The 17,973-nt window shown below is 36.5% G+C and overlaps 1 protein-coding gene across 5 annotated transcripts in view; it reads right to left on the bottom strand.

The window, feature by feature from the left end:
• The window catches only part of LOC120525138, a 49,884-nt gene extending 42,049 nt beyond the window's left edge, over nt 1-7,835 (bottom strand). For 3 of the 5 annotated variants that reach the window (XM_039747197.1, XM_039747195.1, XM_039747196.1), the window contains exon 1: nt 6,360-7,835. In XM_039747197.1, coding sequence (XP_039603131.1) covers nt 6,360-7,674 — 1,315 coding nt within the window. In that variant the 5' untranslated portion in view covers nt 7,675-7,835. The remainder of the gene's footprint in view (nt 1-6,359) is intronic. The other 2 variants (XM_039747193.1, XM_039747194.1) reach the window with 1 other exon arrangement.
• Nucleotides 7,836-17,973: the final 10,138 nt, after the last annotated feature.

Raw genomic sequence — 17,973 nt, 5'->3', positions numbered from 1 at the left:
ACATGACATCCCAACCTCCCTGGTACCATTTTTCTGTTTTTTTTGTATCCCTCCTCTTCATTTACTGTTCCAAGATTTTCAGGGAAAAATTTCAAATGCAAATCCAGAAAGTTAACGTTGAGACACACATTGCAACCCAATTCCTTAAACGTAACTAATACTTTTTTCACTATGTCTTTGTAATTTGTATCTTTATTGTTACCTAGAAATAAAGAAATTTCTTCTTTGAATTATACCCAAGCCTCTTGTTCCAGGTCTTTTATCACACCACCGGATTCTGCATCACAAATCAGTTTTCTAATATTAGTGTCCTTTTTCAATTTTGTCTCAGACAAACCTGGAAACTTTTGGCACAAATGTATGAAATAGGCCACATGTTTTGACAGGGATATGACAAATTAATAAGTTAAATATAAAGCAGTGGTAGCAGCAGACTACGTCTGATGATGTTTACGGCACTAAGCTGTAGCTTTTTCCTAGCTGGCCATTTCTTCTGAACCCAATGTTAATTCTTGGCTCTGCTGTCCTACTCACAGAGAAAACATGGACATTTTAGTATGTCCTGACTGCTAATTCAATAAAAGTTACAGAACTTTCAGGTTCCCACATATAAACCAACTGTGCTCAATGTTGTTAATAACTGTTAAAAAAGTAATTCTTTTGCTTTTAACATAGATTTCAATATTAAAAAAATATTAAATAAAAATATTAAATCAAACCCAGCCACAGGGGATGCACAAGCCAGTGTGTTTCTTCATGCTAATCCCAAGCCTGGATAAATAGGGAGGGTAAAGACTGATCGGGTATCAAAATCTGTATTGTTGCCCACATGTTGAGCTGGCAAAATTTTACCTCAGATGCCCTTCCAGACGAGTGCCAGGTTAACAATGGCCGCCACTAGTACCATTAGCCAACAGGGTGCTGCCGGAAATTGGGCTACTGTTGGCCTAAGAAGGAGAAGAAGAGGGGATAGATGTGTCCAGAGACAGGAGAAGAGGAGGAAGGTAAAGAGAGTGGAACTGAGGGTAGGAACTTTGAATGTTGGTGGTATGACTGGTAAGGGGAGAGAGTTCGCCGATATGATGGAGAGAAGGAAGGTTGATATTTTTTTCGTGCAAGAGACTAAATGGAAGGGGTGTAAGGCCAGGTGGATCAGAGGTGGATTCAAATTGTTCTGTCATGGTGTGGATAGGAGGAGAAATGGGGTAGGGGTTATTCTAAAGGAACAGTATGTCAAGAGTGTTTTGGAAGTGAAAAGAGGGCCAGACAGAGCAATGATTATGAAGTTGGAAATTGGTGGTATGATGATGAATATTGTTAGTACATATGCCCTGCAAGTTGTGTGTGTTATGGATGAGAAAGAAAATTTCTGGAGTGAGTTGGAGGAAGTAATGGACAGTATACCCAAGGGACAGAAAGTGGTGATTGGAGCAGATTTCAATGGACATGTTGGTGAAGGGAACAGAGGAGACGAGGAGGTGATGGGTTGGTATCGTGTCAAGGGGAGGAATAAAAAAGGTCATATGATAGTAGATTTTGAGAAAAGGATGGGCATGGCTATTGTGAATACGTATTTTAAGAAGAGGGAGGAACATAGGGTGACATACAAGAATGGTGGAAGATGCACAAAGGTAGATTATATCCTATGCAGAAGAGTTAATCTGAAGGAGATTAAAGACTGCAAAGTGGTGGCAGGGGAAAGTGTAGTTAGACAGCATAGGATGGTGGTCTGTAGGAAGACGTTGGAGATCAAGAAGAGGAGGAGAGTGAGGGCAGAGCCAAGGATCAAATGGTAGAAGTTGAAAAAGGAAGACTGCAAGGTTCAGTTTAGGGAGGTGGTAAGACCGGCACTTGGTGGCAGTGAAGACTTACCAGACAGCTGGGTAACTACAGCAAAAGTAGTAAGGGTGAGAGCAAGAAGGGTGCTTGGCGTGACATCTGGACAGAGGAAGGAGGAAAAGGACACCTGGTGGTGGAACGGGGAAGTACAGGAGAGTAAACGGGAAGAGAATGGCGAAGAAGTGGGATAGTCAGAGAGATACAGAAAGTAGACAAGAGTACAAGGAGATAAGGCACAAGGTGAAGACAGAGGTTACGAAGGCTAAAGAAAAGGTGTATGATGAGTTGTATGAGAGGTTGGACACTACGGAGTGAGAAAAGGACTTGTACCGATTGACTAAACAGAGGGACTGAGCTGGGAAAGATGTGCAGCAGGTTAGGGTCATAAAGGATAAACATGGAAACATATTCACAAGCAAGGAGGGTGTGTTGAGAAGATGGAAAGAGTACTTTGAGAGGCTGATGAATGAAGAGAAAAATAGATAGAGAAGGTTGGATAATGTGCAGATATTGAATTAGGAAGTGCAGTGGATTAGCAAGGAGGAAGTAATGACCGCTATGAAGACGATAAAGAATGGAAAGGCCGCTGGTCCAGATGACATACCTGTGGAAGTATGGAGGTGTTTAGGAGAGATGGCAGTGGAGTTTTTAACCAGATTGTTTAATGGAATCCTGAGAATGCATGAGAAGTGGAAAAGAAGTGTACTGGTACCGATTTTTAAGAATAAGGGGGATGTGCAGAGCTGTAATAACTACAGGGGGATAAAATTAATGAGTCACAGCATGAGGGTATAGGAAAGAGTAGTGGAAGCTAGGTTAAGAAAGGAGGTGATGATTTGATAGAAGCAGCATGGTTTCATGCCAGGAAAGAGCACCACAGATAAAAAGTATAGAGAAGGCCAGAAGGAGTTGCATTGTGTCTTTTTGGACCTGGAGGAATCATGACAAGGTGCCTCGAGAGGAGTTGTGGTATTGTATGAGGAAGTTGGGAGTGGCAGAGAAGTATGTAAGAGTTGTACAGGATATGTATGAAGGAAGTGTGACAGTGGTGAGGTCTGCGATAGGAGTGACGGATGCATTCAGCGTGGAGATGGGATTACATCAGGGATCAGCTCTGAGCCCTTTCTTATTTGCAATTGTGCTGGACAGGTTGACAGATGAGATTAGATAGGAGTCCCCTTGGACTATATTGTTTGCTGATACAATACAATACAATACAATTTATTTTTGTATAGCCCAAACTCACACAAGAAGTGCGTGATGACATTGTGATCTGTAGCGAGAGTAGGGAGCAGGTTGAGGAGACCCTGGAGAGGTGGATATATGCTCTAGAGAGGAGAGGAATGAAGGTCAGTAGGAAGATGTAGAGGACAGGAAGATATGGAACAAGATTATCCGCTGTGGCAACCCCTAATGGGAGCAGCCGAAAGAAGAAGAAGAAAAAAAACAACTTATAAATAAAATAAAATATTCATAATTATAGTGCAAAAACATAAACAACTATAATTGACAGCTAAAATATGTTTTTTGTGAAAAAAATGTTATGTGATGGAGAAAAATGTTTTTCATTTTTGATTTTAGTACCCAAATATATTTAAAAATTGAATATACAGTAATACTCAAAACAATTTTTTCGATGTATACTTGTGTATTTATCTTATAATAGCAATACATTCTCTGCAACCTCATTTAGTAATTAATTTACTTTTAGAGTTTTTATTTCAACTTGTGCATTTTGATCTTTCACATGTCTGATAGCCACCATGATTGTTAAACAGATCCCCAACATAAGTTGTGGAAACATCAACAGAGTCACATGTGCAGTAGCTGGAGCTCACTGCTGGGTTAGTGGCTTGCATTAACCTCTGAAAGACAAAATCACTTCTAGTTGCTACTTGATGTCATACCAGGTAAGTTAAACAATTTTCAGAACCATAAAAGCAAAAATGAAAACAAGGAAGACAAACATTCATCTCACTTATGAAGAAAGTCATTGAAAGGAAAGAAGCCCTCTTAGCATGTGTCAGTAAGCTGTTATATAGTGAAAATGCAAGTACTCAGTAATCATGTTACAACTGAGACAACTGAGACAACTGCACACCTGCAACTTCAGCCATAAAAGTCATATATGAGCATGGTTTTTAATTACATGATATTAAAAAGGCCTCTGGAAATATGTATTTTATGTACTCTACTCATGAATGTAATTATGTTGTGTTATTTGTAAATGTAACTCATTGTTGAAAAAATATTGAATAAACAAAAAATTCATATCTCTCTCTATCATAAAGTAAATAAACAAAACTTTAAAATGCTCCAACTGCTCGAACTAATTTAGTAAATTTTCAAATGCACCTGAATGTTATACCATATATATACATGCTCCAACTTGTTTCAGTTTGGGAATCTGGAACCACACGTACCTAGAACCAGCCAAGGAAGGAGTTCCCTACATAACCTTCTACACTCAGTAAGGTTAAGTTCACTCAGTTCAACATTTTTTATAACACCCTCTACACAAATCTTGTTAGTTTTTTTTTAATGATAATAAATGTAACTATGATTATACATTATTTTTGCTTATCCTTGTTGATATATGGGAAAGTATTTTTTTCTATTATTAATAATCTTTTCTACTATTAATTACATTTTCAGTAGCTCAGAAACTATGATGAATTCATACTCTGTGCAGGATGGTTTTCTGTTTTATTCCCAGTGCTGCTGGGATAAGCTGAACATCAATCTGCCCTAAATTAGATGAAGTGGGATTGAAAATGTTATGTTGTGTTAATATCTTAAAAACATGTTTACTACTTGTTATTATTAATCTATTGTGAAATTCAGATTTTATTCATTAACCTCTTCCTGTTCAATCCCAAGGGGCTGGAGCTTGTGCTAGCACAATCAAGTTCAAAACAATTACTTTCCTGGGTGGTAGCAGTCATACAAAACATATATTAACTCTCACTTGAGGCCAATTTAGATTTGTCTTTCAACCTAAGGAAAATGGGAGGGACCTGGAAGACTTGAAAAAAATACATACAGATAGTACCTGGAGTACAATTTTAAATTGTGAATTTTTAAGCTGCAAGACGAGTTTACCCATACTATGCAAATTTTATGTGTATGTTTAGATTTCATATTAAAGTTTATTTTCATATGTATTTAACAAGAATTAAGAAAAAAATAGTTAATTCCCAAGAGCTATTTAGATATAGTATTTTACAAAATTTTAATATGTTACAGATTTGTAAAAAGTGCCTCCTTAAGTGAACATTTGAAATACGTAAATATTATAAAAGATGACATTAAGTTAGCGTCTATTCTTCCATCCATTTTGCTAAATCAATTAGCCAAAGCAGCTGAAACCCATCCCAGCAATCAAAGGGGCAGGGCAGGAACAACACCTCGAAATTGCACCAGCCCATCACAGGGCAAACACACGTACACACTCCCTAGGACCAATTTAGCAACACCAGTTCACCTAACTTGTATATCTTCGGACTATGGCTGGAAATCTGAGCATCTGGAGGAAACATGCTGCAAACAAATTTTCCTGTGGGATAATAAAGTCTACCTAAACCTGAACTTAAACCTCACTGACATAGGGAGAAGATACAATAAATTAGACTTCTTAATCAGCAAAGTAATCATTAAGCAATAAATGCAGTGGTAAACCATGTTCATTTAGCAAAAAAACACAACTAAATGTTTAAAATATTTTCACATATAAGATTCATTGTTTTCTGAAGCTCTGTAGTTTGGTATTGAATATCTTTAGGTTTTTATTATGGCAATGTTGTATACTGTCCACTTTAAAATTATCAAATGTCAAATTATTTCTTTTGTTCTAAACTACAGATACCATATCAACATTACTACAGATGCCTCAGTCATATCACTGCTTCTTCAATGTTATTATGTTCTGCATGACTTTACTTGTACAACCGGAATATTCTGTGGTAACAAATCCAGTTTGTGTTCCAATGTCTTAAGTAACATAAAAGAAACTGTGGCATATGTACTTTAAACTTATTCTTGAGTCTATTACAGACATAGTTACTGACCTTTTCTTTCTTGGATTTTTACAATATATTTTATATGTAACGTCTTTGGCTTTCTCTTTTGCCATTGTTTACTTTCAGTGTACCTGACCTTTGCCTGGGCTGAATGATGGTAATCTTGTATTTACATTTGTTCATGTATTTTCTTGCTTTTTTTCAAAACTGACCTCCATGGAATATATCTAACTGCAGGTTAACAGTCTTTGCATGTTCAATCTATTAATAATCGAGGAAGCTTTATCTGAAGCACTGCACATTGATAGCACAGTTGAAGTACTGACATGGAAGACACTCCACATAAAAATGTATAGCCAAGGCCTGTTATTCTCTGCATATGTACATGTCTGAACAAATAAAAAATGTATAGCTAATACAGACAAGGCCTGACATTCTCTACATATACACAAGTCTGAACATACACAAATATACTGTATCTCAAGATATCATATTGCTTACCTGTTTCTTTGTGAAGCAGTCCTTGACAAATGCCTTTTTTGATCTCTAGAATACATTTCTTTTCATGAGGTATGTACACCCAGCTGATCTGCAAGTCCATAAGGATTTCTGACCAGAAAATTTTCTGCAGATATTGCGAAAGCAATAAGAGGCACCCTGTTAGTCTCTCTTCTGGTTGGTGGCATTTGTCTCTTAAAATTAACCCAAATGCTGCAGTTAGTGCTGTTTTGCACCTCTGCTTCACATCCTTTATAATCTCTTTCAGCTGAATCTTGTTTTTTTTCTCTTCAAGAAATCTTTGTTGAAACACAAATATAATCACAGGGCAATCAAAGCCCCGTAACTGTGCCACAGATCTAAATTGCACTTTTTTAGCCATGGTTTTCTGAAACTTTCCTGAGTAGGAAATTTTCTCAGTAGTAGATTTTGTCCTTGAGTCTACATCTGCATAACAACAACCATTAGGATCTTCCTTGGCGAAATCTAAATCCGATACATTCATGGATTTGGAAGAAACTTTCTGACTAACTAATGTTTCTTGTGACTTTTCCTTTTTGAATACTTGATTACTCTTCATGATCTTGGGTGTTGTAAATGTTTGTATGGGATCTTGAAGTTCCAGTGTTTCAAATCCAGATTTTTTTCCCTGGTACATCACAGAACTCGTGAATCCAAGATTCTGCTTGGATGAGGTCAGTAATTCTCCTGTCTCTCCAGTATTTGCAATTATAAATGAAGATGTAGTTGTCATTTTAAAGGCATCTAAAATATCTGATGATCTAGAATGTAGTTCATTTCTCCCACTTTCACAGGAAATATTTTCTAATATTGATTTTGAAGATGTGTGCAAAGAAGTTGAAATTATTTCTGAAGGGCTGTGATGCTGCATGCCCAGTGCAGTGTTTGAAATTGCAAAATAGGATTCATCCTTTGAAATGTTATCTGATACTTGCAACTGACAAGGTTTCTTAGTTATTACCTCATTGTCTAAAGGATTCTCTGGGGCAACCTGAGGTATTTCTGTCTTAGTTATTAATTTGAAACTTTTCTCCTTGATTGAGGATTCAAACAGATCCTGAATGACCATCTTGAAGTGCTCACCTTTACTTTTCCTGATGCCTCCGTTTCTGTTATCCTTACCTATTTGATATGCACAGTCACCTACCAGAAGGAAGCTTTCTTTTCCGCCAGCATGATCCACTGCATTCCAGAACTGCTGATCAATATGCTTTGTGTCCACATCTAACATTTCCATCTGTAGCTTTCTTCTCTGATTCTCCTTCTTTCTGGATTTTCCTTGCTCTAATGTATACATACACAATTCTATCTTTCACTTCCATGCACTGGTGCGATGATACATATAAACTAGCCTTCTTTCTTGTCTAGAAATTGCATGTTTTTTTATTCCTCACCAGGTCTCAATTCCACTACTCTCTGTCTCATTCACTCTGTTTCACTGTTCTCGCTCTCTCTCTCTTGTTCACTTGTCTTCTTTTCCTCTCTTTTGACCTTCTTGGCTACACTTTTTCTGTCCCTCTCTCTCTCTTTCCCACTCCCTCTCCCAGCAAACATTGCTTTGGTTAGCATGAACTCAAAAAGTAAATAACATCTCAAACAAGCTGAGGTCAGCCTTGTAGCAATACTTTTTAATACAAACCATCAGGTTTGCATACTGATAAAATTGTGAATATATTTGCTGCAAATGACCTATAAGGCTAAAAGAAGTTAAAAAGCAAGACATGAAAAATACATTTGTGTAACATTGCAATATTAGCTATGGAAAAAGTCTTGTTTTAATTTTTTATTGATTACTATTTTACACAGACAATTTTTAGACACATTTTTACTTTCTCTGGGCACTACCTGCTTATCAGTGCCTTTCATGTAACATGGATTTAACATAGGTTGATTAAGTGCCACTCTCAAGTTTCCCTGGTCAGAGGTCTATCTTTGCTGCATCATTTGTTCTGTTAATCTCTCTTTCTTTCTTACAAAACCTTGTTAGACCTTGTTACATATTAACACTGGGGACATATTTTTGTTTTCTGTTAAATTACACAATTTTTAAATTGCTTTTCTATTAAAGCTTGTTTTGCTATCAGTATCCAGTTGGTTAGACCTTAGTGTTGATTTTCTTTTTCAAAATGCCATATATAATTTAATCAGCCATCATCTACTTATATCCTGGATAAATACTTCAGATGAATATCTGGGTGAATTTTGATCATAACTGTAAACACTACAGTTTAATGAATTGTCTGGAGTTCTACAGAAAGAATCTCGCAGGAATGAAGTCAACTTGTCATGCTGATTCACAACGCTAAATGGATTCCTGACTATGTGCAGTCTATCACTTCTCTGTGGACCTACCCAGGTTTTCCCACAGGTATACAGATTGTTCTTCCAAATTCCAACAAAATATACTATGTGTCAGCTTGTTTGCAAAAGTGTGGGTACATACTGTACATAAGCAGGCCCTGCAATGGTTTGGTGCCACTTCTGGGGAGGAATTTTGCCTTCTGCCTAGTGTTGTCAGGGTGCGTCAACCCCCAACAACTCTCCACTGGAAAAACTGTCTCTGATAATATTATTATACTTGGGGGCTTTGACCCTGCTCACTTCGCTTGCCAACACCACCCACTGTCTGTGCTTCGTGCCAGCAAATTCACGTCTTTGTCGCACGCGTATGTGGATTTCACTTTCACCAAACAACAAAACTTTTATTTGTCACGGATAGGCCTCTTCATTGGGAAGAAACACTACTTTTCCCTGATGGCAACACGAATTAGACGATCAACAAGTCGCCAACATATTGTTTAAAGCCAAACAATATCTATATACTTCTGTCATATCACCTACGTCCATATATTCAATCTCTTTTCACTTTTACCTTTTCATCAATATCGCATTGAATTTTGATTCTATGTTTGGAATTTCATCATGACAAAGCAACGTATAGCTGCCCATGAGTGAATATCGTTTCTTTCTCTCTACAAGAAATGTGTCTGACAATAGCATCCACACAAATGAGAAATGATTGAACCGTGTGCATGGTTATGTGGGCAGGACTTTTTCAAGTCTCTTTGCATAAGCTCTTGTCTCACGCGGCTTGAAATTTTCTCTCACAGGATTTCACTTTCACCAAAAAACAAATCTTTTAATTCTCTTGGATATGCCTCTTCATTGGTAAGAAACACTACTTTATTTTTCCCCCTGATGGCAACACAAATTAGACGATCTAAAGTTTAAACTCAAACAATATATTCGATCTCTTTTCGCTGTTCCATTATTTCACTGAGTAATAATTTCTGTTTGTTTGCACTAATGCAATCTTTACTATCCTTTTTTGAGACTTTCAAATTTTCGTACTTCCATTATCTCTAACCTGCTCTGCATGTGCACCACGCTAACAGTTTTGAATTCTTTACGACAGTCTACTTTGTCATCTACTTTGTCTTTTATTTCCAGCCCCGGGTGTGGTTAAATCTCGTGGCACAAAGACTTGTCTCACGGGCCGTGTGAGTGTCTCTCTGAGAAAATCACGTCTCGTCTCCTTCCAACCTTCCAAGATTTTCTTTTTAAAAGAGAGAGATATACAGTATATTATAATCTTAAATTATTAAAGGAGTAATACAGGAAAAAAAAATCTTTACAGACATCTTTTGTAAAGTCTTTGAATAAATTTAGAGGCAAACATGACATTCAAGATAAAAAATATATTATTATTTACCTATTTGGCTGATACATTTATCCATGGAAACTCACAGCATCTAAGATATAATTGGTTGCATTTCTTTGAGCGGTTACTTTAACTAATTTCAGACACCCCACTAGTAAGTGCTCTTGCATGAATTTTAACCAAACTATACCATCAACACAAACCTTTTTCATGTCTCAAGGGGTTAAACTTGATATTTTTGTTGCTTTAAATGTCAAAGTATTGTAGATTTTTCTTGCTTTATTTAATTTCCTTATTATGTTACTAGGGGGCTCTGCCCCCTGCTTGCTTCACTCACCAACCCCTTGGCAGGTGCTAGGCGCTAGCTACTTTGCAGCTCTGCCACTCACATATGTGGAAGCGGATGTACAATTTAAACAGATTGTTATTTTCATGGGAATTGTTATATATGCATAATAGAACTAACTATTTTACATTACAGCGAGTAATTAACCATAGCAAAAAATAGTAAAACGTAATAAATTGAAAGAAAATTATGTTTCATGTTGCGTTAGAGGTATTCATTGCGTTATACGTTTTCGTTCTGTTTGGCTTTGAAATTAACACGCAAATACTTTTGAAACTTAAGTAAAAACAATATTTGGAATTAACTTTTCGTCAATATTGCATTGAATTTTGATTCCATGTTTGGACTTACATTGTGACAATGCCACATATAACTGCGCGAGAGTGAATATCGTTTCTTTCTCTCTAATAAATAAACCGACTTTTTTGAATGTTTGTCCCTGTGATTTGTTAATTGTCATAGCAAAAGCTTTTCTAACGGGAAGCTGTAAAGTTTTTAAATGAATGGCATATCAAGATCTCCTTTGGTGTCTAATGTTATCCACAGAAGATGTACTATATTACCTTTCTTGTCACCTGTTAAAATTTTACATGTCAGAATTGTTTGACCAATTTTGAATACTGTACAATTAATCTTGTCTTATTGCATAGCCCATCACTCATACATAAATTACACAATAACATTATGATACATCCTCCTTGAAAAAAATCTCTTGGTAGTAGTCTCGCAAGACATGAAAAAATCTCTTAGCAATAGTCTTGTCTCATCTCATTTTCTTTTATAATAGAGAGATATAATTTTAAGATCTACATGCAAAATACCATTAGATTCATAATCTAATACAGGTTTGTGATGGACTGAAACCCATTAAGCATAAGTAGCAAAAAAGCAACCAACTTTGGATGGGGCACCTGTTCTTCACTTCACAAGGCATATACAAATGCTTACCTGTAGTCACACTTTCTCATACCAAACTGATTTATAATAGACAATTAATGTAACATGTACACTATTAGGATATGGGAGAAGAAGTGTAGTACCGGGTAAACACCACAAATTCCACACAATCACTGGGTGTGAGTTTCAAGCACACAGTTCTAGATCCATGAGAGATTCCAAAAAGAAACAGAACAATAAAAGAATATATGCACTGAAGAGGAAAACCTTCTCATGAAGCTGGGTAGAGACAGAGAAAGTGTCTTGCAACCTATGTAAATGCAACAATGTACAATATATAAAATAAAGCAGAAGGCACAACAAAGAATATTTTCACCCTTAGTGACAGTTAAGTAGCTTTGCCTTATTTTATACACCTGTCATGTGCTAGGCTGGTAACAACACTTCAAGAGAAGCTCACCAAATCAACAAGCTGATTAAGGCAGGTTAAGTTATGAGATTCACTGTTGAACTTCTGGAAATATTAAAAGAAGAGATTATCAACAATACAGTAACACTTCCCAGTCAAACCTTTTTCCATCAGATGTCTTTATCTTCCCCTGTATTTCCATTCTCATCACCTTTTTCCCCACATATTCATTGTCTCTCGTCATGACATAAACATATCACTTGGACCTACTTGCCTGTACTTTCTTAGTATCTCATTTCTTATTTCTTCCTTTTTTGTACCTCTACACATCCATCTCATCATTTTAATTTCTGCCACATCTAACTTCATATCCTGTACTCTCCTTACTGCCCATTTCTCAGCTCCATACATCACTGATAGTCTTAGATTAGATTAACTTTATTAATCTCATGGGGAATTTCAAATACATACAGCAACAGAAGAACACAACACAAGAATACAGACTCACAGGACAGATAATGTATCCAGTTAATCAATAAATAAATAAAATTAATGACTACATCTGGTAGAATCATTGAATTGCCTGAAAGCAGCGGGAAAAAATACCCCGAGAGGCTCTTCTTAGCACACTATTGTGGAATGAGCCTGCTACTAAAAGAGCTCCAAGAGAGTGCCTCCTGGAGGAGATGGAGGGGATTTTTAATGATTGCATCTAATTTTGCCATCATCATCTTTTCTACAACAGCTTCAGGTATGTCCATATTTTGCCCTGTGTTGGAGCAGGCTTTCTTGATAAGTTTTTTCAGGCATTGTGCTTTTTTGTTCTCAGTTTTCATCCACAGGAGACTACAGTCAAAAACACCATACTGGCTACTATGCACTGGTACAACATTTCCAGCAGCTTGATGCACACATCAAAAGACTTGAGTTTCTTTAGCAAGTACAGTCTGCTTTGGCCCTTCATGTACAGAGCCACTGTATTGTCAGGACAGTCCAGTTTGTTGTTTATGTGAACCACCAGGTACTATTTCCATGTCTTCCTCCTGAATGGTAGCTAGTCTCAGAAGCTTCTTGACATATCAGAGGTCCACCACCAGTTCCTTTGTCTTGCTGATGTTGAGTTGCAGATTGTTGTCCCTGCACCACAAGACAAAGTCTTCCATAGCCTTCCTGTACTCTGTCTCGTCTCCATTATTCAATAAGCACAGTATGCAATTCTTTCTTTTTAAATGGTGATTCTCTATGAGCTGTTTCAATTCAAAGACTGCATCAGTTGTTCCTCCCAAACTTTCAGAATGTGTGACATCAACATGCTTTCAGAATATATGTAATGAAGCTGTTCAAGTGATCCAGCTGGCTATTACAGATACAACTCTTTGCAAATCAATTTCCTTTATGCTAACAGTTTAGCTATGTAATGTCCCACATAAACTAAAAAAAATCTTGAAGGGTGTTTAAATATCTCTCTATTATAATAAAAAAATACTGGGAGGAGACGAGACTTTTTAGCTTGGGACAAGACAGAATTTTTTCAGAGAGATACTTTCATGTCCCTTGAGAGAAGACATTGTGCTAAGAGCTTTTGCCACGCCCTGGGCCAGAAATAAAAGACAAAGAGTAGATGACAAAGTAGAACGTTGTAAAGAATTCAAAAATGCTGGCACGATACACATGCAGAAAAGGTTGGAGATAATGAAAGTACTAAAATTCAAAACTCTCAAAAAAATGATAGCAAAGATCGCATTAGCACAAAACAAACGGAAATTAATACTCTATGAAATAACAGAATAGCAAAAAGAGATTGAATATATTGTTTGCATTTTGGAGACTTGTAGATCATCTAATTCATGTTACCATCAGGGAAAAGTAGTGTTTCTTCCCAATGAAGAGGCATATCCGCGAGAATTAAAAGATTTGTTTTTTGGTGAAAGTGAAATGCACATATGTGAGCAGCAGAGACGCAAAGTTGCTGGGGGGTTTGGTGAGCGAATCAAGCGGGGCGAGAAGCCCCCTACTTTTTAAGAAAAAAGTACAAGTAACTGTTATACTCAACATACTGTATATTCTAATTCCTCTCGATTTTTATAACCATACACTGGGCTGTAATTTGAACCCTGGTGCCCAGAGATTTCAGACTAACTTCTGTTAGCATCTTATTTCTTTTTCTTTCTTGCTTTTAAACATACATACTAATGATGAACTTCAAAGCTATATTCACATATTGCTGTCCATATCTGAACATCAGCAGATTATACATTTTGCTGCAATTTATCACAAAACTATTATGTTTATGATTAAATGTGTTAAGCATATGTTTTCTGAAAGTCTCATTTGGATTGCTGAAGCAAATTCTCATTTTAAACTATTTACATTTTAAAACAAATTTATCATTAAACTATGCTTTATGGTGCAGCTCTTAACAAAGGATTATACGGACACCAACAGACTTCAGTTCATCTGGGTTGATATATTACCTTTTTTAAGTATTTCTTGCCCCACTGGACAAGGACCAGAAAAATGCAATAAATAAATTATTTGGTGATAAACTAAAGGCTATGAAATATCTAAAGTAAATACAGATTTGACATTAGGCTTTGAAGAACAAATTATAGTTTGTTGCATGAGTTTTTCCTTCTTCATTTACTATGAGGAGGTTTCCATCCATCCACTTTAAAATTGTATTGAATCCAGTAGGTGTCATGGTGGCAGAAGTTAGTCACTACAGCGCTGGCCGCAAGACACAGCCTAGACCAGGACTGGATGCCAGTTCATCCCAAGGAACATACATTCACACACCAATACTCAATACTGCTGGGTGAGTAGAGGGTTGCAAACCTGTTAGCTTTAGCAGTTGCGAGGAACTGATGCAAGATTTCTAAATTTGCAGGTACTGCTCTGAACAGTTAATATGCAGACTAAGACTGACAGGACTCAGCTGTTTACCTCTAAGTAAGAGTGATTGGCAGGAAATCATCACTCTTTCCATCCATTTTCTGAGCCTGTTAGAGTATTATAAGGTTCAAGAGTCTATTGCTATGTGGTTGGAATGCCAGGAAAATAAATGATTATTCTTGTTTGTAAACCTGGAACTAGAAACCAAGATATGTATAGTATAAGTAATTTGTCTCATGTGTGTAAGAGTATGTGGGTCTGAAAGGGTTAATTTCTAATATGATTAGATTGTTGCAGTGGGTGGAGTTTCCTGCTGACTTGTCTTAGTATAAATAATTTATCTCCAACATGTAATATCACTCAGCCTTTTTATCTTTCTTCTGTGTGCTTCTCTGTGTATGTGATGAGTGTATTAGTATCAACAGTATAATTCAAAATGGTAAACATAATACTGCTTACATTATGAATCAATTGATGGAACTCAAAATGTGCTTCATGTGGGCTGCAGTATCTACTGATGGTCTAGGCTCTGATTCATTGCTGGATTCAATTTTTAAACTTTTAAATATTGATCTGTTAAAATGTTTGAGCAAATCATTTCACATTTTGCTGCAGGAAATTCACAGTATCTTCAAATTAATTTTTCTTACTTGTACCCTGTACCCTGAGATGGACTAGTGCTCCATTGCTTAATGCTTTGTGTCCAGATGTTCTGGGAAGGGTTTTGGCCTTTCTTTCTTATTATTGAGTTTTATGAGTTTATGTGTATTGTAATAAAAATACTATTTTTAAAACATTTGTGTTCTCACAAATACTATAAAGTAATACAATGGATCAAATGTAATGAGTCTGTGCATCAAATTTGTGTTTTTATTTTGGTGTAGCATTTTAGTTTAGGGATATCATTGTGGTGCAATGCTCAGCACTACTGGATCCCACATCCTGAGGTTGTTTCCCACTCCACTTTGTTGTGTCTTTTATGGTAATTGGAAATTCTAGATTGGCCTTCTGTGAAGTAGAGTGTGGGTGTATGCAAGAGTGGGCTCTGTGATAGACTGAGATCCATTTAAAGTTGGTTCCTGCCTCTGGCTTGATGTTTGTAGGATAAATTTCAGCAGTTGATGACCCTAAATTGGATTAAGCTAGTCTGAGAATGTTGATATATTTGTACATAATGCCCTGCTTCCTAGTGAATAACACCATAGATCAGCAGATCCCATGGTCACTGCTAGGGAATACATAATATGGATTGTTCAACCAAGAAGGAGCTGAAGGGGGATTCAGATTTGTCCTTTATATGGTTTGTACCATTTTATTAAGTAACATTTTTTTATAAACATTTACAAACGAGCAACATCAACTGTTTAAATTATTGTTTACAGCCCTCTTCACACATAAATGAATATAAACATGGATTAAGTGGAAACAAGTAGCAACAATACAAGTAGCAAGACATTGTTGTATCATGCTTATATACAAATAGTTTGTAATAATAATCCTTTGTTCTATAATATGGATAATGTAAGTAAGCAATACCTATGAACACTTTTATATGCATACTGAAAACACGTGGCTTGTAAAACATGAAAAACAGAAGCACATTGCTTAGTTCTGCTGCCTCACTAATCCCAGAAATGTGCTTGGGAAACGTGACCTGGTTAGTCTGTGTCTGTGTTGTATTAACACATTATTCTATGTCTGTCAAAATACTCACATTTCACTTTTTCTATGTTTTATGAATCTGATAGAGTAGCACTGGGCCATGACAAGAGAAAGAGGTTAGAGAAAAACTCCATGAATGATGTCTTACGTCACGACAAGTAAAGGATGCCAAAAATTAGGATATTTTATGCATTAAACTACAGCTTTTAGTGTCACTGCCTCACAGTCTTAGAGCTTCAGGTTAGATTTGCACTGCCTGTGCATACTGTACCTTGCACATTCTGCACTCACCTGCATGGATATTCCTCCATGTACTCCTGTTTTTCTTGTTTTCCACACCCATCCCAAAGATGTGCCGGTGTCTGTGACTGTGCCCTGTGTTTAATTCAGTTTAGGGCTTTGGGGAGCTGAAGCCTTCCCCAAACAGCATAAGCCATAAGAACAGGAACCAACCATACAGAGATCGACAGTTTCTTGCAGGGTCAGCGCATTCACACAAACACATTCACACTCACATAACACAAATTTGGAATCTCATATTAACATAACATGCACGTCTTTGGGAAGTGGGAGAAAGTCATTGTACCAAGAGTGAAAAAAAAAAAACAATGTTTATATAGTATGTGTATATTAGTTTTATAGTTGTACATTTTCATTATTTTGAATCTTGAGCTTTAACAGAATCTTTTTCCCCCTTAATGTCTGTTTTTTTCTTAAAATTTGTCAATTGCATAGCACTCATAAAACTTAATTTTCCTTTTTAGCCGCAAAAGATTCCTGGCTTGTTTTATTTATTTATTTGTATATTTATTTAGTCAGGCAAAAAGAAAGGAGGAAAGGAAAATGCTAAAGAGAAGAAAGGTCCTGCTCCTGAGCCACCATCCTTGGAGCAGGTAAATTCTTGGACTGTTTGATAGAAAAAAAATAAAAGATGCACCACTACAACATGCTTGTACATTCTTGCTTATAGTTAATGAGCTGCAAAAGTATTTGGAAATGCTTCCTCATTTTATTCAGGTGGTTTGACCGATGCTGTTTGTATTTTATTACCTTGTCCACCTTTATTTTCTCTGGGTAACCAAGTCCTCCAACATCCAGAAAATGTGTTCATAAACTGACCTGAAACGAGTGAATGTGCTCTATGCTACTGTATGTGCATAAGAAGATTGAAAAGTGATAATAATGTGCAGAAGAAAGACCTATTCTCATCAAACTTGCACTTAAGCTCTTTATTGGAGATCATTTGTGTACTACTGATTTGTAGTAAATATATGTTTCAGTAAAAAGGAATATGTTAATATTTTTACAGTACCTTATAATGGGTTAATAATTCACAACAGGTTAAACTTTGGCTTATTTTTGTGCACAAAACAGCATCAACAAAGGCAAACAAAAAAGTAGTCTGTTTGCACAGACAGGTTCAGCCTGACCTTAACTGGCAGTGGGATGGTGGCTAAGAAACTGGGGGGCAAGTTGTGATATATCTAGTTTTATTCCAATACCTACACTCAGGCTATGACAATTAAATATATGTTACTAGTAATGCTGTAAATCTATACTTCTGATATGGACAATGTAGGAAGGTTCTTTTTCAAATAAAATTTTGTTTGATCTTGGCTCAGAAGAAACCCAGGTGACATCATTCATGATTGGCCAAAAGACCAGTTAATAGACTACAATGACACTGTCTGTGATTGGTCAGTAGTGTTTCGCCAAGTCCTATGTTCCA

Source organism: Polypterus senegalus, chromosome 3 (assembly GCF_016835505.1).
Source record: "Polypterus senegalus isolate Bchr_013 chromosome 3, ASM1683550v1, whole genome shotgun sequence".
Taxonomy (NCBI): domain Eukaryota; kingdom Metazoa; phylum Chordata; class Cladistia; order Polypteriformes; family Polypteridae; genus Polypterus; species Polypterus senegalus.
This window is presented reverse-complemented; position numbering and strand designations above follow the sequence as displayed.